The 27,599-nt window shown below is 37.4% G+C and overlaps 1 protein-coding gene across 1 annotated transcript in view; it reads left to right on the top strand.

The window, feature by feature from the left end:
- Snx4 (sorting nexin 4) overlaps positions 1-27,599 on the top strand; it is a 63,354-nt gene that overhangs the window by 23,677 nt on the left and 12,078 nt on the right. Inside the window, exons 6-9 of the mRNA XM_004835223.4 lie at positions 5,231-5,286; positions 11,900-11,972; positions 15,324-15,385; positions 19,893-19,958. Coding sequence (XP_004835280.1) covers positions 5,231-5,286; positions 11,900-11,972; positions 15,324-15,385; positions 19,893-19,958 — 257 coding nt within the window. The remainder of the gene's footprint in view (positions 1-5,230; positions 5,287-11,899; positions 11,973-15,323; positions 15,386-19,892; positions 19,959-27,599) is intronic.

Genomic DNA, 27,599 nt, shown 5'->3' with positions numbered 1-27,599 from the left:
CTGGAAACGGAAGCACTTTTGCTCCTAAGCATTCCAGATAAGAGATACTCAACCTGTGTATTACATAAATTGATAAATCATTCAAATGATTATACATTACCAAAAGTTCTGTACAATACATCTAGGCACGAAGAATAGAATGTGTACAGTAATTTTAAGAAAACATCCTAGAGCTTTATGCATTGATAATATAAGTATTTTGTTGGTAAATATATATGAAAAAAATAAGAATTTTCTTGATTATAATTCTTTGGAGAAAAGTGGAGTTTTAGTTTAGGAATGTATTTGAAGTAACTTGAAACGTTAAATGATTCATATTTTGATAGGGTATTCTGAGAAATAGTTCAAGGTATGTTAGAAGCTAATAAAAAGATAAGACTAAATTCTTGGTAAATTGTCTTATATAATACAAAGTTTTAAAAAATTAATCATTAATATGGTCATTAATCAATTATCTGTGCTTTGTCCTTGAACCCTGCTTTTGGCAATAACTTTGGTGACTTTTACCACCTGAGTTTCTCCATTATTTATTTTATTTTATTTTACTTTTTCCAGTCCTGGGGATCGAACTCAGGACCTTGCGCTTGCAAGGTGCATGCGACGCCACTGAGCTACATCCCCAGCCCCTTGAGTTTCTCCATTATTAAAGAATATGGTATACTGCTTACAAAGTGCTTTGCCTTTTATGTGCAGGTGCTATTTAAGTGTACAGATACAATATTTCCTATTTGGGTTTCATTTTTATGAGGTATTTGAAAGGTGATACTTAATATATAGTATTAATAATATACTTATACTATACTTAATATATAGTATTCATAATTAATGATGTAGACCAGATATAGAATATATGGAAATAATTCAGAAACCCATGTATCTTGCTCTGTTCTTTAGTTTGTTATGAGTGTTTCTTGTTTTAAGTTCTTTCTTCCATCAAGGAAATGGGACCTGGACCATTTTACATAAATGTAGATGTCACCTCATATACATACATATATATGTCATTTGTCCCAAGGTCATGTATTTGGTGAGTCCAACTAATCTGATCATAGTCGAAAGCTGAGAGTTAAGCAAAATTGACTTCTGAGATATTCAAATGAGGTAACGTGACTTCTTTACTTTGAGAAATATTTTGGTCCTTTTAGATAGGAATCATAATTCCATAAATTATTCAGATAAACTTGGCTGTCAGTTTTCTAGATTGTAATATATTTTAGCAATTAAAAAGACCTAAAGCTGAGTAGCACTGGAGACAGGGACACGTGACAATAGTGACAGAGTCAGCTGAGCCTCATGGCAGAGCAGGAGGCAGCGGGCAGTGAGGGTCAGACACCCCATTCAGGGTGCTTTGGGCCTGAGGCCAAATTCACACACCCTCATTTAGCCCCCAGGCCTCACTGAGTGACACACAGGTTCAGGATTAGTTGTATATAGGGTTACTTGGTGGCCTCAGGGAAAAGTGAAATTATGCTTGAGGTGTATTCTTTATTCATTGTGTGGTCAGTGGACTGCTGCATCTCAGTTGTTGGATTGTTTTTTCAAAATACGGAATCCTAGGCTTCATCCCAGACATGCTAATTCCCTTTTTCATAAAACTCGACCACTATTCCTGTAAGGTAAGGAGAGGTCTATTTTGAACCCAGGGCCTTCCTTGCACATGCAAGACACGCACTCTACCTCTCAGCTGTGCCCCGAGCCGGTAATTTTAGAAAGCTTGCCCAAAATGGTAAAAAAAAAAACAAAACCCACTTGTTCAGAGTCTAAAGCAGTAAGTTTCTTAACTGAATATAATTACCATCATATATGCTTACTGTGTGCTAGGTCCTGTACTGTCCAATACTGAATTTTACTTTGCTGAATATTGCCTTACTCTTTTTGAGGTTAGTTGGTGTTCCCATTTTTCTAGTTGAGGAATTGTAGAAAATGACTTACCCAGGGTTGCATATTTCCAAGTAACAGAATCTAAATCTAAGCTATGTTCTGTTTGACTTAAAGCCCTTCTATTACATCCCATGTTACTGTCTCTTTTTGCTTATTCATTATGCAAAGATGGTTAGTAACGGAAGTGTTGAAAGCTGTATTTTTGTGAAAATGAGATCATTCTGAATCTCACCGAACATTTGTATAAGAATAATTAACCTTGGCTCCTTGGTTCTCATCCACAAATTGAAATGTCAGCTTGCTTCAATTTTCCTTTCAGGTACTTTTAATTTAATCTGTAGTTTTTTGGCCTACTGGATTTATTTATTTGTTTGTCTATTTATTTTTTCCGGTGCTAGGGATCAAACCTAGGTGCTAGGGATTAAACTATGTTGGGTAAGTGCTGTACCACTGAGCTATGCCTCAAGCTCCTAGATTAATATTTTCTTAAATCCTTTTAAATCCTTTTAGGGATTAAACTACGTTGGGTAAGTGCTTTACCACTGAGCTATGTCTCAAGCTCCTACATTAATATTTTCTTAAATCCTTTCATTTTCTTAAATCAGCAAGATAATTATAAAATTTAAGTTTTTTACAATCAGTGCTCTATTTAACCTAAGCTTGAGCAACCCATCTTTATATCATTGCTGATGATTGCCGCTCATACATATATACACATACATATATACACATACTCATGCTACTTAATTCAATGAAAAGAGAGCAAAGAGTTTTTCCCTATAGCAATGGATACATAGACTCCTTGTTTTTGTACAGAGTACAGTGACATTGTTTTAACTCAGTGACCTCAGGAAAGTAAGCCTGATTCCATGTGCCCATACCTCAGACAAATAGAGGCTGTTCAGAAGGCTCTGGAGCCTTGTCTTTTGCTTGGGGCAGGGGCAGCTGGACCCAAGGTCTGGGACCTCAGCATCGATGCTAGGCTCTGGATTGCCCAGGAGCTTCCGAATGCTGGATGCCACAGTGTGAGGTGCGCTCTGAGTGCTGTTGATGCAGTAGTGAATAAGCAGGAAAAGTTCATCAAGTCCATGTTCTTATGAAACCTATAAGTTAGTGGTTAGATATGTTAACATTTAAATAAAATACTTTAAAGTACTAATAAGTGAAATAATAGTGCTAAGTAGCATAAAGGAACTAAAGCATCGTTGCTAACATGACAGCAGGGATTATTTTGGGGCATTTACTTAAGATGAGTGTCCAAATGGGATCCGTTTCCAGAGTAAAAGGGGGCACTGTTAACAGCACTAGGACAGAAGCACAGGCCAGCACTGCCCTGGCAAGCTGAGCCACATCCTCATTCCCCAGGAGAGTTCACATTTGATCTCAGACCCAAAAGATAAGAAACCTACTGTGGAGCCACCCGAGGGCCGAGGAGAGGCAAGGGCTGGGTAGTAGTTTGTAGGCAAGGTCTGGGGGAGATAAAGCAGGTAAAGTATTGCCACAGAAGCCTTGTGCAACTCCCTTAATGCTATAGCAGACAACCAAGAAACCAAACAAGATGATTTCGGGTAATCCTGCTTTAGGGAATAAAATAGGGAGGTATGAAATAGTGATGGGCTAGGGGCATCCTTAGGTGTTTAATGGAGAATATGATCAGGTGGTTGGTAACCTGTCAGGTTTGGAATAGCCCAGGTAGTTTCTCAGAGTCAGCTTGGAAGGGAGCTTCTGGTTGGTGACAGTTTAGGCAGCTTCCCTTTTTATGGAATCTTGTGAAATAATGAGAAGATGGAGTTGGGTCTGTGAGGGATCTCACCTGAGACGATTTAGTAAGCGAAGATTCAGATGGTTATCTTGAATTTAAATGTTTTCTAAACTGGTGAACTGGTGATGTGAAAAGTAAGAAATAACAGTGGTATTAAAAAGCGTGAGATTTGAAAAAAAGGTACAAATGAAAATTTGCTTATGCCTTTTATGTAATTTCATTCATATTTAAAGAACCACACTTGAACATTTGTGAGATCTTTTGGTATTCAGTGATGTTTAATATGGTATAGGCCTTAAATTCATGAGCCTTTTTATTTGAAAAACTTTCATATGTCCTTGAGATGTAAGAAAGGTCAAGAATTGATGAAATACCAACTTTAGAATAAGAATCCCATGAAATCAGAGAGAACGTAAGCTTCTGTCCGTGTTCTTCACATAGCTCTTTGAGTCCCTCTGGGTCTGGAGTCCTAAGAGGTTGAGTCTGGAGAGTACCATGTTTGTTACATTTGTTGTTATTTTCTACCTCAAGTAATCTGCGAGGCCCTAATAATATTTTTGCTTTGCTTTGTTTGCTAATTTAGATTACTTGTAATTGTGGATTGGAAGTACGTAAAATTTTCAGGGTGATAGAGGTATTTGAAACCAAACTACATTTTGAAATTGTTGTCTGGTTGAGCTACCTCTTTTGAGGAATGCTTTTTTCCTGTACCTTGGACAGAAAAATTATTTGGTTGTCTTGTTTTAGGGTATTTAGGCTAGGCTTCAAATATGTTAAGTATGCACCTCGTGCAGTACAATTATTGTTTACTATCTATCCCTCTGTTTCTCCTTTGCCTTTTTTTTTTTTTAGATAAAATTCGTTATGTAGTTCATTCAGGCTGACCTTAAACTTGTGGCAATCCTCCTGCATCAGCCTCACGAGTGATAGGATTACATGCCTGTACCACTATGCCCAGTTCAGTTTCTCCTTTGAGAGCAGTTATCTAGAAATAAAATGTTTAAAAGACGTATGGTCTTATAACATTTTCTGCTAGCTAGAAAGTAATTTGATGTCATCTACCTTGTTTTATTTAGTATGATATTTAAAATTTATTTTTTAGTATGGTATTTTAATATGGTATTTCCATATCTTTTTCTAGAACATTGATTATGATAATGAGAAAAAACAAAGTACATTTAGTTTGGATTCTGAGAACTACCCTCAGTAATGCATAGGATCGAAAGCAGTAATTTTGTTTATATATGCAGATCATTGCTTTTCTTGGCTTAGAGAAAAGGTAAACAACTTTTCCATATGACTTGTTCTGAATTACAACAATTCAAAGCCAAGTGCCCACTGGTGTCAGTGTTTGCAGTTGTTTTACTTTGGACTCATTGAATGCCATGTGTGCAGTCTAATTTATAACATGTTTGTGTAGTGTTCTCAAAAATACTAAGCTATTTTTAAGGTATGTTTAATGTGTTTGCAACAGTTGATGTGAAAAAACCTGTACTTGAGCATCTTAATTCTAAAGGGAAAGTAAAACTGTTTGATTTTTATACCCTGAAATATAATTGTATTAAGTGAACAAATTATTTTTTCCAGGCAGACTCCAGGTTAAAAGCGCTTAATGCAACATTCAGAGTGAAAAACCCAGACAAGTAAGGTTTTGTTTTAATAACAGTTACAATGTTGTTTTGAATGGTGCCTATCTATTTAATTTTTCATTTCTGAATGTATGCACTTTATTTGCTAAATATTTTAAGTAGTAATTCATATTTAGTGAAATCCTTTTAAAGTCTAAAACTCATTTTGAAATTTGGTAACTTATTTGGGTTTAAGGTTGTAAATCACTGAAGTTTTAGAAAATTAAACTATTACTTTTTTTCTAGAAGGATTTTTTATGGAAGTATCAAAAATGAGAAAATTTTCATTTCATATAGTTTTCTTTATATGACTTGTCAAATATGCAGAGCTTAAAACAATTATGTATACTTAATAATCTACTTTGCGTGTCAAGAGAACTTGTTAGAAAAATGCATTTTAGCATAATAACTCCATGGAGATACATGACAAATACTTGACCTCAGCAATGCCAGTTCTGTGTTTAAAGGGAGCATTGCAGTGGATTCAGAAATGACTCTTAGGACGAGTCCTCGGTATTTCTTACAGATTGGTGTTATTCCTTCTCTAAATCGGCAGGTAGTCCAGGCTCTTCATTATGTGGTCCCTTACCTGGCGTTGGGTTCACCTCTGGGAGTTTCTCATTTAGAAATGTGCTTAGACCAGGCTGTTCTGTTTTCAGGGGCCAAGTTTATGATGTATGTTACAAGTTTTCTAGTGGGTCTTTCAGTGTTAATTTCTCCAGAGTGTAAATTCTTATTCAACAAAGGCTGTTTGCATATTTTGTTAACCTGTTATACTTGACTTTATAAACAATAGCATATTAACCCTATAATGCCTCTGCTTTTGAATAAAAAATAAAAGAATATTTTTAAGTGTGGCTAATTAGGAAGTTGTGATGGTAACCATTGAAGTTTTCAATCTTGTTTTTTGCCTCTTTTTTGAATAGACTGTTCTTTAGAGCAGTTTTAGGTTCACAGCAGAATTAAGCAGGAAGCATAGAGCTCCCATATACTCTTAGCTCCCCCCCCCCCCAGCTTTCCTCACTGTCCACATCCCATACCAGGGAGTGTGTTTGTTACCATCACTGAACCTGACTTGACGCAACTTAATTATGTAATGCTCATCATTTCCATTACTCTTGGCCACTGGATGTGTTTGGAATGGTGTGTGTCCCTGTTACGGTATCATACAGTGGTTTCTCTGCCCTAAAAATCCCCCATTCCATCTGGTCATCCCTCTGTTCCCCCAGCCCTAGCAACCACTTGTCTTCTTACTGTCTCCATGGTGTTTCCTTCTTTACACTATCCTATCATATAGTAGGTAGCCTTTCTCTTTGGCTTCTTTAATTTAGCAATGTGCATATAAGGTTGCACTGAAGTTTTCGTGTTACAGTGACATGCCTGGTACATAGGTTGTCTCTAGATTAGGAACTAAAATTACAAGTCACCTTCAAAAAGAGCTTTGGAAAATTTAAGTTTGTGACTTTGGTGGATGTACATTCATTAGAGAATCATGTGAGTACTAATGTTTTAATTGGAACTTTAATATTAATCTTTATTAATCTGTTATTTAATATTAATCTTTATTGTTCATTATTTTTCTGTTTAATAAAAAATTTTGTCAGCTGAATGTTTTTCCCTTTTCTGATCTTAAAAGATTATCTAAATTGCTAAATTTTATTTACTATCTTTAGTATATGTAAAATTTTAAACATTATGTGACCAGATAATGTTATCGAGGCAGTTTTGCCCTTACAGTCTTGTGAAAGTGCCAAATAAGTATATAGTAATAAAATTTTTCTGCCTTAAGTTGTAGCTAAGAGAATTGTCCCGTCCCCACCCTCCCCAACTGGGGATTGAACCAGGGTCTTCACACTGAAAGAGCTACATCCCTAGCCCTCTTTATTTTTTCAATTTTGAAACAAGCTCTCACTAAGTTGCTAAGTTGCCCAGGCTGGGCTCAAACTTGTGATCCTTCTGTCTCAGCCTCCCAGATTATTAGGATTACAGGCACACAGCACCATACCTGGCTATAATTGTTGTTGTTATAACTGATTAAGATATAAAATCTCTGTTCTAGATATAGCTGGCCCAATAGGTTATAATTCATATTATCATTAAAGTAGTTTACATCGTAAAACTGTTTATCCTTTCCTAAAACCCAGAAAACCAGAACGATTGTTTCAGAGAGATCACTAAAACAATTCTTCTGAGGCTTGCTTGGTACATTTTTATCTTTCCTCACATTGACTGCTGACCGCAGTGAGGAGGAGGACCTGCAATCTTCTGTTTGTGTGTGGCCTTAGGAGCTCTGAAATGCCTCTTGAGTGTTTATTTTTCTTAAAAGAATGTGTCCAGGGCTTATTAATATCTGCTTATTGAACTCCATATATGTTTTATGAATAAACCCACTAACACAAAATACAGACTGCAAACTAACCAGATTATATAAGTAACATGATATTTACATAAGTCATTTTAAAATTTATAGTTGTAGAAATAAATAATACTAACTTTTCATGTCCTATGCTACTTTGCCCAATAGAAATTTCATTTACTGTGGCTTTAGTTACCAGTTTTTCTTGACTTAAAAAACAAAACAAAACTGGATGACCAGTTAAATCATGTATATAGTCATAGTTTTCTTAGGCCATGCAGTCAGATAATTAAGATTACAATTTCCTCAGGTTAGATCAATTTCCTATGCTGAGTTTGAAAGCAAGAAGTATGGATAAGAGAGAAAAAATATACACAGTGAATTTTCTTCTTCAAGGACAAGACACCATCTGAAGAACCCTACAGACAAGAGGGGAGGTGGGAACAGGAAGGGCAGAAATTGGAAGGGGAGCGTGGGAATGGATTGACAGTTATTATTTCTCATAGTCACTGAGATTTTGAGAATTCAGTGAGTTCCTTTTATGTTAAGCTTTATTTCAGGTAAACGTGATTGTAAAAGGTATAAAGAAATAGAATCTGTGGCTTGAAATACTTTCAGTATGGTAAGATGGAGAAAACTTAAGGTTATATGAAAGCAGTGTGAAATAGACAGCAGTCTCCAACTTGTGCTCGTGCAGTTGAGCTTGGAGATGAAGAGACATTCAGAAAAAACCTTGATGGGTCCTGAGTAATGGATGAGATTTGATTAGGAGTGGTGCTTATCCAGCCTTCGGAGGGGAGATGACTACAAGCAAATAAAAGTAGAATATGGAAAATAAAAGGAAGCTTAGAGCCTGTGGTGGTATTGGGACTGTTTTGAGAAGAATAAAAAATAAGGTTGGTTGAGGCTACAGGATATATTAGGTATAGACACCCTCAAATTTAGTCTTATTAGAATCTGCTTAACATCCTTCACAGCAGGGATCTTAGACATTCAGACACTGTTTACTAATCTGGATTCTTTGTTAACTCCCTGTTTTCCAGTACAGCTGTAGCATTCTGACATTATCATATGTGCTTTATAGTCTTTAATCTCTGTAAGAATACCTAATCACTTAGAGTGGGAGAATCCTCATTTTAATATGCAGGCACTGCTAGATTTTGACTTGACAAAGAACTTAGACTCATTTCTGGAGAATTGTTTCCTTCATTTATTAAATACTCATTTTTATCTAAGGCTTGATGGACTTTTCAATTTTTACCTTAGGTATTCTGATTTCCCAATAACTGATTTTTCCAAAGATGCATGTTTTTCACCCATGTCAACAACACCTTAAGTGTTTAGGATCTTTTAGCCCTGACTTCCTGTGACATGATTCACTGGGGAATACTGTTCATTCTTCTTTGCCAACTGTTCAAAAGAAAGTGCCAGTCTGTTAAGCAGATCGGGACCCAAAATGTTAGGACCTTTCCTTTCAACTCCAGTAAGCTCTGTTTTGCCTAATGTAAGTGTTCTGAGTCTTAAACTGTTTATATTGTTATAAATGTTTTTTCATAACCCAATGTGACAGCTTAGAATTTTATAGTCCTGTCATTTGGGAAGCTGGAAATAAAAGGGATCCAATCAGGTCTAGAGAAGATGGAGACCTAATCGTGTAGAATTTCTGTCTCCTGGGCCCAAGCACAAGATCTGATCAAGGGTTGACAAAGTTCAATGGACTCTTTGGCTCTTGATACTTAAATTGAAACCTTAACTTCTGTAGGAAAATTATACTAGCCCAAATCTACTGGCTCCACATAAAGAAAGCAGCTCACAGTTATGTGAGATATTATACTTCTTTTTAAAATTGAATTCTGTTTAAATATCTTTAAAAATTGTTTGACTAGGTAATATGTTCTCATGGTTAACCAGATATGTATGTGGATTGACAGGTACAGAATATTTAGAGAATGGAAACTATCACCCCAGGTCCTGTTTGTCCATTCCTACCCCCTCCCCAGAGTTTAACACCTCATTAGTTTTTAGGTTTCTATACCTTCAGTGTTTTATTCTATAAATACAAGCAAAATTGAAGAGGACACTTTCTACCTTTCATCTTGAAGTGTGAAGAGGGGATGTCAGACATGGATTTGCACTCCACTTGATGAAAGCCACGTTTTCCAGCCCTCTTATTCCTGCATTACTCTTTTAGCTGCAGAAACTTGCCTTGAGTAAGAGTGGTAGAGGTCAGATGTTTGTGCTAACAGTATGGTCGATGCCCTCAACTTTGCTATCTGCCTCTTAGATGAACCACAGTTATTCGCATGTGCAAGGTCTGCAAAAAGCTGCTTAAGCTACATGAAGTAGTTTGGACTTTGTCTTGGGGTCAGTGGCAGAAAAGAACTTGCTTAAGCACTTGCTTATGTAGGTTTGCACTTTAGGAAGATCATCCAAGCCAAGTGGATAGTAGGTTAGAGTTGGGTGGGAGCAGCCCGAGAGGCCAGGTGAGAGACAGTAGAAGAATTCCAGGTGAGAAGCAATGGTGCTAATCGAATGGAGGCCATTGGCAGAGTCCAGAGCAATGCAGGTGGACTCAGGCAATATTTAGGAGGTAAAATTGACAGACTAGGTGTTTACTAGGATGGATGCAGTAAAACACAGAAGAAAGGAATACAAATGACAGTTTGGTTTTACCCTTTAGCAGTCTAGGGAGCATTGGAGACAGATTTGGGGACAGAGGGAGAGATAGGTTAATCTTTGGATATATAAGCAAGTACAAATGAAAAAGCAAGTATAGATCTGATTTTAGGACAGAGATTTGAACTGGAGGTAGAAATCTATAATTCTGTAGGATGTCAATAATAACTGTGTTTGTAAATGACAAATCATATAAAAGAATATGTGGATTGAAAAATAGAGGGAAGATGGCTGAGAACCTAGGCCTGATCTCTAAAGAATGCCAGCATCCAAAGTGTAACCTGAATTAGCATCTGAATTATATGACGAGCTTGTTATAAATTCAGATCCCTGAGTATTAGCAGGGCCTTTGTCCAGTTGTGGTTATTCACCTCCTTTTCCTAATGAGGTCTCTCAGTTGTATTTTTTAATTACTTGGGGTTTTTTTTGTTTGTTTTGTTTTTGTTTTTGTTTTGGTACCAGGGATCGAACTCGGGTCCTTCTGCTTTCGAGGCAGGCAGTGGAACCACTGAGCTAAATCCCCGGCCCTCTCAGTTGTACTTTTAACAAACATTTCGGGACTTCTTCCCACAGTACAGTTAGTTGTTAGAGTTAAGTAAAAGAAGTGAGTATTACAAGAGAAACTTTAGGAATGACCAGAGTATAAAAGAAAACCACAAGAAAATAGCAATGATGTCAAAGGAACAAATTTTTTAGGAAGATAATGTCAGCTGTTACATTGCCAACAGGAGTGAATAAGAAGTCACTAAAATCTGTCACTGGCTTTTAGCAGCATGAAAAGAATTGGTGACTTTGTCAGGAACATTTCTCCACTATAGTACTGGGGGCAAACGCCAGATTCTAACAGGCCAAGATGTGAATGGGAAAGGAAGTGGTTATTTCTAGGGAGGTAATACCGGATGAAAGCTTCAGTATAAGGGGTGTGGGTGTTGAGAGGTCACAGTTGGCTGTGTGGTCAAGGGAGTATGTGTGTATTGTAATCTAGGAGAAACCTGAGTTAACTGTTACGTTCATCAGAAGGAGCTTGTAGAGATAGAAAACAGGAATATGGCATGTAAATCTAAACACAGGATAGGAAGAGATCTTAGATAAAAGGAAGAAGTAATACAGATTGAGGAAAGTGGGGGTCATCCCCTTCCGATGGCTTGTTTTCCCTGGGGAGCTTGGGTGTTTAGAAGGGCCACGTGATGTGTCACAAGTTCAGTTCTGTATGGAGAGTGGCAGTTAAAAGCTGAGGGAAACATTGCTGAGAAGCATAAAGATTGATGTTGGAGATCACGATTTATGGTTACACTATAAGATTGTTTTAGCATCATAAATTTTTTCCTGATTTTTGTTCAAAGTAATTTTTCATACTAATGAATTTTATTTCTGTCTCAAGCCCACAATGTAAAATTATTAAGTATGACATCTTTTCTTAGCTTTCAAAATATAAAAAATCATTTTATTTTAGAATGTTTTGTATTTATATTTGTGTAAATGTTCAAGGCTGGCATATGGTTAAATAGAATCAGTTTTATTCTCAGGAACTGCTGTTTTATATTTTATCTTTGATTGTTTTCATGAGAAAAATGTTTGGTTTGTTTGCTGTTTCAGGAGATTTACTGAACTGAAGCACTACAGTGATGAGCTGCAGTCAGTCATCTCCCATCTCCTTCGAGTCCGAGCTGTAAGTGGTCCCAGAGCTCTTCATGCACATTGTCAGGGAAGGTGCTTGTCACTTAATAACCACACTTAAGTAACAGGTGGTATTTATTATAAATAACTGATTTTTACATTCAGATTTGGTATGTCCATCATCCAAACTGTGCTAAAAAGAAATGTGAAAAATTTTTTGTACAGACAGCTCGAAGAGTTTTAAGGTATTGTTTTCTCCATGGTTTGTAATCGTATATTTGTTTTGACATCTTGTCAAAGGATTGCCATTTCAGTGAATAAGTGTAGGAGTCTATATCTACATGTAGTTATATCCTACTCTTTCAGATTTTCTTTAAAGTCTGTGTAATAGTTTGTGGATGTTAGGCCATGCTGTGTCTGGGTTCTTAAATGCACTCATTTAAGGTAATAGTCTGCCAAAAGGAACTGGAAATTGAGGAATAATCATTTTTTACTTAGCCATATAGTTTGACTATAATAGACACGGAGAGCAACACTTTTCTTTAAATTAATGTACCTGGAAATGTTGTGTCATCTACTCCAGTCCTTCCAGGCAACCTAGAGGGAACTTGACTCTGCTAGAGGCATTGAAAGAGACTGGGTTACCAAGTGTAAGATTGAATTTTGTGCTGCCTGGAATCCTCTTGAAATGGAATGTTATATGAAAGAGTCAGCCGGTGGGGAGTAGGGTAGCTTTGGATGCAACCAGCTGACTGTGTAATGATTCTTGAAGCTGGGCATTGGCAAGTAGAGGTGTATCCCATATTCTCTGTAAGAAATAGAGGTTTATCCTTTTGTTCCCTATATCTTTTATGTGTTTGAAGATTTTCCTAACAGTATAGAAAAACAGACTAAAAGAAGAAAATCCTTCCCAAGGTCTTCATGTTGGCCCATCTCCTGTTAAACTGTTTAGAGTACCTTTAGGCCCTGATTACTCTATTTTCTGTTGTAATAACAGAATGTCTTTGTGTCTGTAAACTAAAGAGGTTTATTTAGCTCACAGTTTTGGAGGTTCAGCTTCTGGTAAGGGCCCCCTGTGTCACAATGACAAATCGCTTCATAATGGGAGCACATGTCAGAAGCAGAGACCACATGGCAAACCAGGAAGCTGGAGACTGGAGAGGGGCCCATTTTGGTTTTTTCATACAACCCACTCTCACAGGAACTTACTGGGCTCCTTTGAGAATCTAATTAATCCTTCCTGAAGCCATGTCCCAGTGACCTAATTGCTCCCCATGATCCCCACCTCCTCAAGGTACCAGCACTCTGAGGACCAAGCTTCTAACACCTCCACCCTTAGGGGACAGACTACATCCAAACCCCAGTAGTCTCTTTCAATAAATTAGAAAATTCTCTCTAGGAAAATAAAAGGTACATGTGAGAATTACCAGGTTAGAACCAAGAAGGTATAGGAAAGGATGGATTAATGAGATAAAATTTCTATACCTTTGGTTGCCTTGAAATTACCCAAACAAATTAGCAGCAGTTCTTGTGGGAAGTGGGGCAGAGGACAGAGACACCACCCCTTCCCCCAAGAACACTGCAAGAATTCACACTGCTTTGTCCTCTGTGCCACAGAACCTGGAGAATCTGTTTAACTTAGGCTGATTATGAAAGTTGTATCCCCCTGAAAGGCTTTCATCCAGAGAAAAGGACAGGACAGTCACAGGTTTGGAGGTCAAGGAGGCAGAGGTAAACCATTGAGCAGTCATATGACTAACCCAAGGTGTTAAGAGCCTCTTAGTCTTTCATGCTAGGAAGAAAAGACAGATTTGTCAGGATCTCAGAGATAGAGGGGTGAGCTGGAGAAACCGTGTAGACAAACACTAAGAATCCATGAAGCAGAGGTAACAAATTTAAGTGATACCTAAAGAATGGAGAAGCTGGGTGTGATGGTGCAGACATGAAATCCCTGAGACAGAGGATTGCAAACTCATGCCAGCCTGGGCAACTTAGTGAGACAGTGTCTAAAAAATAAAAACAATAGAAGGGGAAGGCCAGACTCAAGATACAGCTCAACGCAAAGGCCCTGGTTTCAGTCTCTTTCCAGTATGCAAAAAAAAAAAATGCATAGAGCTCTTTTGGAAACCATTTTGGCAGAAAGTATCAGGAGTCTTAAATCTCATACCCTTTGACTCCTTAATAGAATCAAGGGGAGGAAAGCTGTGTGTCCAGATTGTTAAAACAGCGTCTTGTAATGGCATGTCATAGAAGTTTGTCTTTTTCAACATGCAGTCACCTACTAGTGCAGTACGAATAGAGAAGGCAGCCTAGGTTTGGGAGGGTTAATAGGATGAGGCTGTCAGATTTCTTCTGATGTTACAGAATTTGTTAGGTGTCATTTGTCTGATGATCACTTTTCCAAAAGAAAGCCTTCACAACAGAACTGACCTGAGTAGCAGACTGCACTGCATTGTTGGGTGTAGCCTCTTCCCCTGGTGCTGTTATTCTCAATTACCAATAGCCATGGAATTAATCTGGTTTTAATCATTCTTTTTTTACTTTTTAGTCCAGAACAACTAATGGTCTAAAATGACATTTTTCCATCATATATTCTCTGGAATGCTGGTTCTGTAAGATGTTCCCTACTGCAAATCCTCTCTTAAATAGTAGTTATTTTTATTTGTTGTTAAAGGTCTAAAAATCTTTCAAGAAAAAGACTGTTAAGCTTTATTATATCATTGTTTCCTAAGCTTGATTCATGGTAAAAACCACTTCAGTAAAGCATTTCTGTTAAGCATTCCAGGAGGACTGCAAGTTTGAGCCCAACCAGGGCGATTTAACAACTTAGTGAGACCCTGTCTCAAAAAATTTAAAAGGGTACAACATTACATTACTGAAAAATAGGGACATCTAAATATTCATTAAAGTTTTCCAACAAAGATAGCTTCTACATTTTATGTACAATTCCATGCAATTTTAGCAGCTGTTTCAAGTGGTACTTTTTTTGTTTGTTTGTTTGTTTGTTTTTGGTACTGGGGATCGAACTTGGGTCCTTGTGCTTGCGAAAGTCTTTTTTTTTTTTTCTTGATACTGGGGATCGAATTCAGGTCCTTGCACTTGCTCAGCAGGCAGCGAAACCACTGAGCTAAATCCCTGGCCGCTCAAGTGGCACTTATTTAAAGATAACATTAATTTTCTGGATAAAAATATTATCAGTATAAGATAAATATAGTAGAACAGTGCCAATTTCTTGTGTGTATAGTGAGATTTTAGGGAATTTTTTTTTCTTTTTTGTATTTTCCAAGTCTGTTGTACTAAGCGTTTGGGAGGTTCTTGTTCTTTTTGAATGAGGATGAAATTACTTTTTAAAGTAATCTGTCTATAACTTTGACCTAACGGCAACTTCTGTTAAATATTTCAGAGAGTAGCAGATCGACTCTATGGAGTATATAAAGTACATGGGAATTATGGGCGAGTGTTCAGGTAAGTGTTATACAGAATTGTAATATAAACAGATTAATTAGCTTTTTTGCTTTAAAACAATATTTATGAAACTCATGAAAATTCATGAGCCTGGAGGGTAAAACATAACCCCCCCCCCAGGAATCGAACTCAGGAACTTGAGCTTGCCAGGCAAGCACGGTGCCACTGAGCTACATCCCTGGCCCTAGAACATTATGTTTTCATTAGTAGTTTTCAAGCTTTCAAATAGCTACTTTTCATTTTAAAGCCTTTCTTTAATCAGAAAGTACTGAGGAAATTCAACATATTGAGTACGTAAAAGTGAAACTACTCTCGTTGAAGCAGAAGTGGGTACTTTTACTGAAATGGCAGAATGCCTAAGAAAATTCATTAGAAATCACTGTCTTAAAGAATTAATTATTTTCTCTTTTTTTCTTTTGCAAGATGAGTTTTTTTCAGTTTTGGAGTTGTTGTTGTCGTCATTGTTTTCAGTAGTTGAACCCAGTGTGTGCTATGGTAGGTGCCACTGAGCTACATCTCCAGCCCTTTTTCATTTTTATTTTGAGACAGGATTTCACTTACTAGCCCAGGCTGGCCTCCCAACTTGGGATTCTGATTCTCCTGCCTCAGCCTTGTAAGTAGCAGAGATTACAGGCATGGAGTAATTTTAATGGTAATCAGAATATTTTTGTAACCAGTGTAGCTCAGTGGTAGAGCAGTTGTCCAGCATTTGTGAGGCCCTAATTTTGATCCCCAACATGGGGAAAACAAGTATTTCTGCATATAACCTACACTCATCTTCTGGTCCCCTCCCACCATACTAGGGATTAAGCTCAGGACTGTGCACTGAACTGTCTCCCCAGCCTTACTTACTTATTTGGCAGGGTCTTCCTATGTAGCCCAGGCTGGCCTCGAACTTTCAATCTTCTTACCTCAGCCTCCCCAGTGCTAGGATTTCAGTTGTATGCCACCACATCCAGCCAATATTTCGGTTATTTTTGAACAATTTTCTTTTTTGCTTGTTCTTATGTTATTGTTTGTGACATTTTAGAAGTTATTATCTAGATTTTTATAAGAAAATATCTCTAAATGTTGCAGTATATGTCCTAAAATTGAAATAATTTTAAAATATAGCTCATGCTACATTTTTGTATAGGTAATAGATTCAAATGGAATAAAATTCAAGAAGAATAAAAATTTACACAATGAAGTCTCCTCACCTCTGTCTGCCGGCCCCTTAGGGTCTCTCTGAGGCAACCAATACCAGTTTCAATCTTGTGCACCCTACTAGTAGAAGGTAACACTAGAAATGAATATATTATTATGCAAACATCTTTTTTCTTTAGTAGTGCAGAGGACTGGACACAAGGCCTTGCATATGCTGGGCAAGTACTGAGCTACACCCTAGCCCCCATTTTTTTTTATTTTGAACATGGAAAGACAGCACATGCATTTACTACTCTGCTGTGGTTTCCACCTGGGGACTGCTCTCCAAGATACAGAACTATCACTGTATTGGGTTCTGTTGAACAAAAGTGTTGTCACCTAACCAGGGTCCTTTTAATAATTACGTATTTCCAGTTTTCTGTTGTGCATTGAATGTTGCAGTAAATAGTCTTGTACATGTTGGTTTAAGAGTGAATGAGTCTGTGTAGAGCATAAATTCTGTGAAGTGCAATTCCAGATCTGTGAATAGCTGCATTTGCAGTTTTGATTGGTGTCACCAAATCGCCCTGCACACAGAATGGTAAACTCCTAGTAGCAAAGTGTGAATGTGTTTTCTCACACCTGGCACCAAACTGTGTGAGCAGAAAGATCTTTGCCAGTCTGATGGTGAAAAAGTTTCTCATTGTAGTTGTAATTTGAATTTCTCTAATTATGAATAAATTCAAATATCTTTTTCTTATGATTAACAGCCCCCCCCCCCCCGTTTTCATGAGCTGTCCATATATATCTTTAATTAGGTCTTTGTGAAAAGGAGCACGTATTTTTTTCCAGTTTGTCATATGTCTTGACTTCTTTTTATGTTGGTCTTAACATATAGAAATACTCTGTTTATTAAGTTTAATTACTTTGAAATGACTAGTTTTTCTCCTTTCAAAAATAATAGCCTCTGAGTTGCTTGTGTATCTTAATTAGGCCTTCCTTATTTAGGATTATTTTAAAAAAACAAACCTTCCTCAGCTGGTCATAGTGGCATTTACCTGTCATCCTAGCTTTCTGGGAGGCTGAGGCACAAAGATTGCAAGTTCCAACGCTGCAGGGGCAATTTAGGGACTTAGTGAGACCCTATCTCAAAATAAAAAACAGTAAAAGAGCTGGAGATGTAGCTCAGTGTAAAGACCCTGGGTTCAATACCCAGTACTACGAAAAATAAAAGTAAAAAACTTTTCTCATTTTTTTCTACACTTTTATGATTTTGTAGATTTCAATTTATCCACTTATCTTTAGTCAAGCAATACATTAAAATTAAATGCAAGTTGGGACAGTATTAAGATTATATTACATTTTTAATGAAGAGAAACTTATTGGAATTGTAAAATAAACTTTTCATAACTAGGACAGGAATATGTAAAAGTATATGGGCTGACTTTAAAAATACAGCATAATGGGAAGAAAGAAATAGTAAGTTAGTGGTTAGTTGTTTAAGAAGGTCCTGAAGAGGAGAAAGATGAAGGTGGTTGTTGTTGGAGGGGAGCAGAGCATGCAGGGGAGAAGGGAAAGGGGAGCAGGATTAGAGGGTAGATGGAGGAGCACAGGAAGAGGAAGGTGCAGCCCTGTCCCAGAGCAGAGGGAGGAAGCTGCATGAGTCGCAGCAGCCTGTGTCCTGTGAAGGGGTCGCTTGGTGACAGCACTTGGAAACTGTCTGCCTGGGGTGGTTGTGGGCAGACTGGGTCACATCCACACAGCACAGCTCCTATGCCTTCCTCACCAGCTCTACTGGGATTGGCTGGAAGCAGCTGAGGCTAAAGCAGAATCTCTCCAAACCCTTGGGTTCTGTCAAATCATGCAAAATTTACATTTTATTCTATAGAGTATCCATGACTTAATATAAAAATATGGTTTACTCTGTAATGTTAAATTCATCCTTCAAGATGGGCATGATGGTGCCCGCCCTTAATCTCAGCACTTGGAAGGCTGAGGCAGGAGGACTGCAAGTTCAAATCCAGCCTGGGCTATATATCAAGTTCAAGGCCAACCTGAACTACATGGCAAGACCCTGTGTGAAATGAATGAATGAAAACTTCAGAGAGACCCTCTGGTCTTCCAGTAAAAAACACATTGCCATTAATTCCCTCAAAATACCCTGGCTTTGAACATACTTATCCCACTGGGAATTTTTTAGACAAGATCTCTCCATGTAGTTCAGGCTGGCCTTGAACTTGCAGTGATCCTCCTATCTCAGCCTTCCAAGAGAGCTGGGATTACAGGCCACCACTCCTGACTATCCCATCGTTCTTGGCACTTTTTGAAGCAATTCTGGAAGTCCTTTTTTTTTGTCTTTACAATGTGTGACCAAAAATACGGTGAATGCTGGTGCCATCCAACAGAAAGACAGGCTCATAAAAGCAGTAGTGTGTCCTCATCCACCATATTCACTGGATCTGGCACCATGCAACTTCTGGCTCTTCCCCGTGGTCCAAGTGAATGTGAGAGGTAACTGTTTTGAATCGATTGAGGACGTTGCAGCAGCCCTGAGAGTGCGGCTGAAGGCACTCACAAAAGAAGACTTCTGGCACTTCCTCAGAAAGCGGCAAGAACAATGGCGTGTGTGTTCAAAGCTGGGGGAAAGATTTTGACAGGGATTGTGTCTTTTACAATAATTTTTTAAAATTTAGACATTCACTATGTTTTTATCATATCTCATACATGGCCTAGAGATTATAATTAAGTAGATCAAGAGTAAGGTCTGAATCAGTACTTTAAATCTATAAGCAGAAGCCATTTTATACACAGTAAGTCCCCAACTAACAAACAAGTACCGTTACAGGAGAACGTTTGTAAGTCAGATTCGCTTGTAACCTGCCAGAGTCTGTCTTGCACCATATACCTGTGAGTCTTAGACATGACCTCTGTGAAAGTTTGCAACTCAAATGTTTATGTCAGGGACTTACTGTACTCTCTTATATTTAGCAGCAGCTATCAATTTTTATAGCCTTCACTTATGTTTAGTTGTTAAACTTAGGGGGAAAACAGCATACTTGAGTCACAAGAAATCAAAATATGTACACAATATTTTTTAAAGCTAGCTGGAGAATTTTGTAAAAAGATTTATTAGCCAAGTATGTTGTTGTACGCCTGTAATCCCAGCTACTCAGGAGGCTAACACAAGATGATTACAAGTTCAAGGCCAGCCTGTACAACCCTGTTTCAAAATGAGATACCAAGGGCTGAGGTTGGAGCTCAGCTGGTAGGTTTGCTCAACCTGTGCAAGGCCCTTGGGTTCCATGTCCAGTATGAGAAAAATAAAAACAGTTCCATTTCATAATGTTCCCTGATGCTTCTGGTTTTATCTTTTTTTCCCTAGTGAGTGGAGTGCCATAGAAAAAGAAATGGGTGACGGGCTGCAGAGTGCTGGTCATCATATGGACGTGTGAGTACCTGGAAGACTTAGCATAATACTGATGGTGCAGAATGCAGTGGGGCATGTTATGTTAGTGACTCAGAATTCTCATGGGTTTTTGTCAAGTTTCCTGTCATTTTTTTTTTTTTTCTGTACCGGGGATTAAACTCGGGACCTTGCAGTTGTGAGGCAGGCGCCGGAACCACTGAGCTAAATCCCCAGCCCCTCCTGTCATTTGTATTGTCCTCTTTGTACACATATCTGACTTAAATTCATCTCAGGAGTGCAACATTTGAAAATTGGTCTACCTCATATATTAACAGAATGAAGATAAAAACCTGTGCATTCATTTAAATAGAGGTAAAAATTATTTAACAAATTTCAGCACCCATTGACAGTAAAAATTCCCACCAAACTAGGAATAAAAGGGAATTTCTTCACCCTGAAATTTCTAGCTGATATATTTAGCCAAGGCACAGTGGTGTAGGCCTGTGTTCCTAGCCCAGTGATGGTGAACCTTTTAGACACGAGTGCCCAAATTGCAACCTAAACCCCACTTATTTGTCACAAATTACCAATGCTGCAATTCACCCTGAATACTGAAGGTCTTAGTATAGAAAAAAGAACTCATGGGGCCGGGGATTTAGCTCAGTGGTTCTGCCACCTGCCTCACAAGCTCAAGGACCCGAGTTCAATCCCCAGTACCAAAAAAAAAAGAACTCATATTAACACCTGTTGTCCTCAAGAAGAATAACACCTGTGCCATAGGTTCACCACCTCTGTTAGCCTCTTAGAAGGCTGGAGTGGGAAGATATGAGCCTTTAAGTTCAAAAACAGACTGAAAAAATCAAACATGAAATATTAGAACTGAACCAGACTTTTGAACAAATGGATCTAGTAGATGTCTACACAGTGTTCTACCCCAGAACATCAAAATAAAAATTCTTTTCAGCTGCATAAGGGAGATTCTCCAAAATAGACCCATAGCTCATAGAACTAGCTCATAGAACATGCTTAAGTAAATGCAAAAGAATTGAAATTATCCCATGCATATTATCAGACCATAGTGCAATGAAATTGAAAACCAATGACAGAAAAAAACCACAAGAACTTCATAAACACATGAAAAATAACACCCTCCTGAACAAACAATGGGTCACAGATGAAATTAAAGAAGAAATCAGACAGTTTCTACAATTACACAGTAATGCCAGTACCGTATACTGGAACTTATAGGACGCAGTGAAGTCCTATGAGGGAAATTTATAGAGGTGAATTGCTATATCAAGAAAACAGAGCATGCTGGGTATGGTAACACGCCTATAATCCCAGCACTCAAGAGGCTGCGGCAGGATCACTGTGAGTTCAAGGCCAGCCTGGACTACGTAGAGTTAAGGATAGCCTGAACTGCCTAGTGAGACCCTGTCTCAAAAAAAAAAGGAAAACAGAATGAGCACAAATAAACAACCTAATGTTGAACCTCCAGCTTCTAGAAGAAGAAGACCAAGTCAAACCCAAAGCTCATACGAGGGAGGAAATTACAAAGATCAGAGCAAAAATTAATGCAGTGGAGACAAAGAAAACAATACAAAGAATGAATTGAAGAGTTGGTTCTTTGAAAGATTAAATAAAATTAACAAACAGCCAACCTTATCAAAAATACTCAAACCCATGCAATTAGGAATGAAAAGGGTGAAATCACAAGAGATCTTGCAGAAATCCAGATCATCAATACCTAGTTCAAGAACCTGTACTCTAATAAGATGGAAAACACAGAAGAAATGGACAGATTCCTAGATACATATGAATTACCAAAACTGAATCAAGATATAAAAATTCTAAATAAACCAATATCGTACTCACTTCTGCAGCATATACACCAAATAAACCAATATCACTCAGTGAAATTGAAGATATAATTAAAAACCTACCAACACAGAAAAACCCAGGCCTTGATGGATTCACTGCTGAATTCTACAAGAAATTTAGAGAAGACTGTTGCCACTTCTCAAACACTTTAATGAAATTGGAAGGGAATCAGTACTCCCACATTCATTCCTGGAAGCAAGCATTACCTGATACCAAAGCTAGAGAAGGATCCAGCCAAGAAAGAGAACTATAGGCTATTCTCCTTAATGAACATAGACACAATCCTCAATAAGTTACTGGCAAACAATGCAGCAAATCATCAAGAAGGTTATACACCATGACCAAGTAGGTTTCATCCCAGGGTGGCAGGGATGGTTCAACATAAGCAAATCAATAAATGTAATACACTATATTAACAGAGCCAAGAATGAAAACCATATCATCTGAATAGATGCAGAAAAAGTATTTGAAAAGGTTCAACACTCATTCATGATTAAAAACCCTACAGAAAATTGGAATAGATCATCTTCATCTCAATCTGATAAAAGCCATCTATGATGAACCAACAGCCAACATCATACTAAATGGACAAAAATTGAAAGCTTTCACTCTAAAATTAGGAACAAGACAAGGATGTTCACGATCACCACTCCTATTCAATATAGTTGTGGAAACATTAGCCAGAGCAGTTAGATAAGAAAAGGAAAGGAAGAAGTTAAATTATCATTATTTGAGGATGACATGATACTCTACATAGAAGACCCCAAAAACTCCACCCAAAGACTCTTAGATTTAATAACCACATTAAGTAGCATAGCTGGATACAAATTGAACACTCAAAACTCGATAGACTTCCTGTACACAAATAACAAACTCACTGAGGGAGATATTAGGGAACCAACACCTTTCACAATAACATCCAAAAAAATGAAATACCTAGGAATCAATCTAATGAAGGAAGTAAAAGACCTCTACATTGAAAATTACAGTACTCTTGAAAAAAAAAAAAAAGACCGAAGAGGATATCAGAAAATGGAAAGATATCCCTTGTTCTTGGGTAGGAAGAACCAATATAGTGAAAATGGCCATACTTCCAAAATTGTTACACAGATTTAATGCAAATCCAATCAGAATTCTGATACCATATCTCGCAGAATTAGAGAAAACAATCCTAAAATTCATTTGGAACCAGAGGAGACCTAGAATAGCAAAGGTAATTCTGGCAACAAAGGCAAGGCAAGGCAAGGGGCATCACAATCCCCAACTTGTAATTATACTCAAAGCTACTATGATAAAAACAGCATGGTACTGCCAAAGAAAACAGATCCAAAGATTAATGGAACAGATTGGATGATGCATAAACAACTCCAGACATAGCCACCTTATCTTTGACAAAGGAGCCAAACATCTTCACTGGAAGAAAGACAGCCTCTTTAATAAATGGTGCTGGACACAGTTTGTGATAGCTAAAACTTGGAAACAGCCCAAATGCCCATCAACTGGAGACTGGATAAAGAAAATGTGGGTTTTTAAATAAAATGGAGTACTACTCACCCATAAAAAATGAGAAGTTAGAGACATTTATAGCTAAGTGAATGCACATTGAGGTGATACTCTTAAGTGAAATAAATAGGACACACATGTATAAATTTAAATACCGCATAGTTTCTCTGGTGTGAGAAACAAAGTGTAAATAAGGACTAAAATGTATAATAGGTCGTGTGAAATAGGAAGAAAAGGGGCAAAGGGGAAGGAAGAGGGAGGGCTAGGGGAAAGGATAGAAGGGAATGGGATTAATGTGAGAAAATAGAAAAATAGGAACAAAATCTTTGTAAATAGGGAGGAATGGAAGGGCTGAAGGGAGGGCTGGGCAAGGGTGAAAAATAAGAACCAAGAGAGACTATGTAAAGACGCAAATTTCCAATGATGAATGTCATTATATTGTATACCTAAAATGTACCAATGATTAGAATGAATAATCAATAATGCAAAATAGGAAGAAAAGGTCCAAAGGGGTAAGGGTAGTGGGAGGGGCAGGGGAAAGGAAAGAAGGGAAAGGAAAAATGCTGAGAAATGGAAAAAATGGAAATAAAGTCTTTGTAAATAGAGAAGGGTGGAGGGCATGAAGGGAGGGCTAGGAATGGGGAAAAAATAAGAACCAAGATGCATTATGTAAAGGTACAGTTCCCAATGAGAAATGTAATTGTGTTGTATACCTAAAATGTACCAATAAAAGAATTTAACAACAACAAAAAAAATGGTGCTGGAAAAACTGGGTTTCCACTTGCCAAAGATTAAAACTAGGCCCCTATCTTTCACCATTTACTAAACTAAAATCCAAATGGATCCAAGATCTAAATATTAAAACAGAAACACTAAATCTGCTGGACGATAGACTGGGTAAAACTCTCAAAGACATTGTTGTAAGCAAAGACCTTATGAACAAAACCTAGATCACACAGGAACTATTGCAAAGAATCAACAACTGGCATCTCATCTTATTAAAAAGTGTTTGCACAGCAAAAGAAACCACCAACAAAGTGAAGAGATAACCCACAATGTGGGAAAATGTTTTTGCCAGCAATTTATCAGACAAAGGACTATCTAGAATGTATAAAGAACTAAAAAAAATCAACCCCCCAAATTTAAAGACCCAGTTCAAAAATGGATATCTGAAATGAATAGACACTTCTCAGAAGAAGAAGTAGAAACATCAAATACATATATGAAAAAATATTCAGTTATCACTGGTCATTCGAGAGATGCAAATGAAAACAACACTGAGATTCCATCTCACTCCCAAAAGAATGGCTGCTATCAAGAAATCATCCAATAACAAATGCTCGAGGGGCTGTGGGGAGAAAGGAACCATGCTCCACTGTTGGTGGGAGTGTAGACTAGTGGAACTACTGTGGAAATCATTGTGGAGATTCCTCAAAAAACTAAAACTAGAGGTTCTGTTTAACGTAACTATTCCACTTCTTGATATCTTCCCGAAAGAATTAAAAGCATCATACCACGGCAATATGTGCACACTCACGTTTATAGCAGCACAGTTTGTAATAGCTAAATATTGGAAACGGTCCACGTGCCCATCAACTGACAAATGGAAAAAGATGTGTTGTTGTTTTTTTTTTTATAGACAGTGGAGGATAAGCTTCAGGCATTTATAGCTAAATGGATGGACATTGAGACCATACTTTTAAGTGAAATAAGACACACATGTTTAAATACCGCATAGTTTCTCTGGTGTGAGAAACTGAAAGTGGAAATAAGGACTACATGTATAATAGATATTGAGAAATGGAAAGAAAATATTCAGATGAGAAAGGGAACAAGGAAAGAGGTGGGGGAAAGGAAAGAAGGAATAAAAAAAGAGAAAATGGATAAAATGGAAACAAAGTTTGTTTATATAAGGAGGGGAAGTAGGGTATGGGAGGAATGGGAAAAAAGGAAGCAAGATATATCATGTACAGTTACAGATTCTCTGATGAATGTTATCGATATATATATCTAAAATAAAGCAATTTTTTTTCATAAACAACAACAACAACCAGGGCCGGGGATTTAGCTCAGTGGTTCTGCCGCCTGCCTCACAAGCACAAGGACCCAAGTTCAATCCCTGGTACCAAAAAAAAAACCCAAAAAAACAACAACAACCAAAAAAACAGACATCCAGACCCTGGCTGGAAAGGAAGGAAAGGAGAAAAGAAAGGAGAGGTGAGGAAGGAGGGAGGGAAAGATAGATAGTAGGTAGCTAGGTTATGTTTAATAGTGAAATAGAGATACTTTTTCCTAAGGTCAAGAAAGGCAAGGTTGTCTGTTCATGGCGCTTCTAGTAAACATTGCACTGCCAAGTCTAGTGAAATGAGGCAAGAAAATTAACAAGCATAAATACTAGAAAGGAAGAAAAACCATCTTTATTTGCAGTCAACAAAGTCTTTTACAAAAAAATCATAGTGAATTAACCAAAAATCTTACAGAACTAAAAATTGAATTTAGCAAGAATTCGGAATATCAAGCCAGGCGTGGTGCTGCATGCCTGTCATCCTAGCACTTGGGAGGCTGAAGCAGGAGGAGCCATGAGTTCAAGGCCAGCTTGAACTACATAGCAAGACCCTGTCTAAAAAAAAAGAATTCAAGATATTAGATCACTATATAATAATCAATAATTTTTACATACTAAAATCAATTAGAAAATAAAATATTTAAAACAATACTGTTTACAATAGCATCAAAACATAATGGGGATTAATTTAATGAAGATGTTAGAAGACCTCTACACTGAAAAAACTATATAAAACATTGCTGAGAAAAACTAAAGGAAACCTAAATAAATGGAGATAAACCACGTTCATTGATTGGAATACGCAGTTTTAAGATGCTCATTCTTCTCCAATTGCAGTCTGTTAAATTCTGTTGGCATTTATAGAAGTTAATGAGCTGATTCTAAAATTTGTACAGAAATTCAAAAGACCTAGAATAGCAAAAACAATTTGGACAAAGAACAAGGCTGGAATTTATTGCCTGCTTTCAAGATTGACTATAAAGTTATGGTTATAAAGATAGTGAAAGTAAACAGCAGATCAGTGGTCCAGAATTAGATCCATGCTTCTATAGTCCTATCAACAAATAGTGCTTGGGGCCAGGAATTTAGCTCAGTGGTTCTGCTAACTGCCTCCCAAGCACAAGGACCAGAATTTGATCCCCGGTACCAAAAAAAAAAAAAAAACCAAGGAAACAAAACAAAAAAAACCAAATAATGCTTGAAGAACTGGGTCTCTACGTGGTGGAGACACTTTGAGCTATATCTCACACTTTACACAAAAGAACAGTAATTCAATTTAGGTCTCATACATAAGTATAAAAGCTGAATATAGAGCTTTTAATGAAAGACAGGAGAATACTGTTGTAATCTTCGAGTAAGCAAAGACTTCTTTTGGTTTTGTTTTCGTTATTTTTTTTGGCTTATTTTTTAAAAATAAATTTCATTTTATCCCATTCCCCCCTCAAGCCCCCTCCCCTCCCTATGTACAAAACCTTTGTTTCCATTTTTTCCCTTCTATTTTCACTTTTTTCTTGTCCCTTCCTTTCTCCCTCCCTCCTCCCTTGTTCCCCTTCCCATTTAAGCACTTTCTTCCCATCTCCCAGCATCCATTATACATCTCAGTCCTTATTTCCATTTTCAGTTTCTCACACCAGAGAAACAATGTGGTATTTAAACATATGTGTCCAATTTATTTCACTTAAGAGTATGGTCTCAAGGTCCATCCATTTAGCTATAAATGTCTGAAGCTCATCCTTCTTTATGGCAGAGTAGTACTCCATTATTTAAAAAAACACATCTTTATCCAGTCATCAGTTGGAAGGCATTTGGGCTGTTTCCAAGATTTAACTGTTACAAACTGTGCTGCTAGAAACATGTGTGTGCATACATCGCTGTGATATGAAGCAAAGATTTCTTTAAAAGGACATAAACAGAAAATACTGGTAAATTGATCCTGATCAAAATTTAAAATTGATAGTTATCAAGAGATAGCATGGGGGCAGGAAGAATGGAAGGTTAATGTGAAATGGAGTACAAAGCTTCAGTTGGAGAAGGCGAGAACTTCTTCCAGAGATTGTTAGTAGTGATGGCTCCATGGCAGTGTGAATGTGTTTAATGCCACAGAGCTGCACACTTAAAAATCACAAAGATAAATTTTATCTGTTACAAAGATAAATTTTGGATTGTGTGTTTTCTGCCAAAAAAAAGGAAATGTGAAGATAGTAAAGAGGCGAACCACAGACTAGTAGCAAACA

Source organism: Heterocephalus glaber, unplaced genomic scaffold (assembly GCF_053883595.1).
Source record: "Heterocephalus glaber isolate CG9 unplaced genomic scaffold, H.glaber_assembly_v1.0 deba00000122, whole genome shotgun sequence".
Lineage (NCBI taxonomy): Eukaryota > Metazoa > Chordata > Mammalia > Rodentia > Bathyergidae > Heterocephalus > Heterocephalus glaber.
The sequence above is the reverse complement of the archived record's forward strand: the minus strand, read 5'-3'. Positions and strand labels throughout refer to the sequence as shown.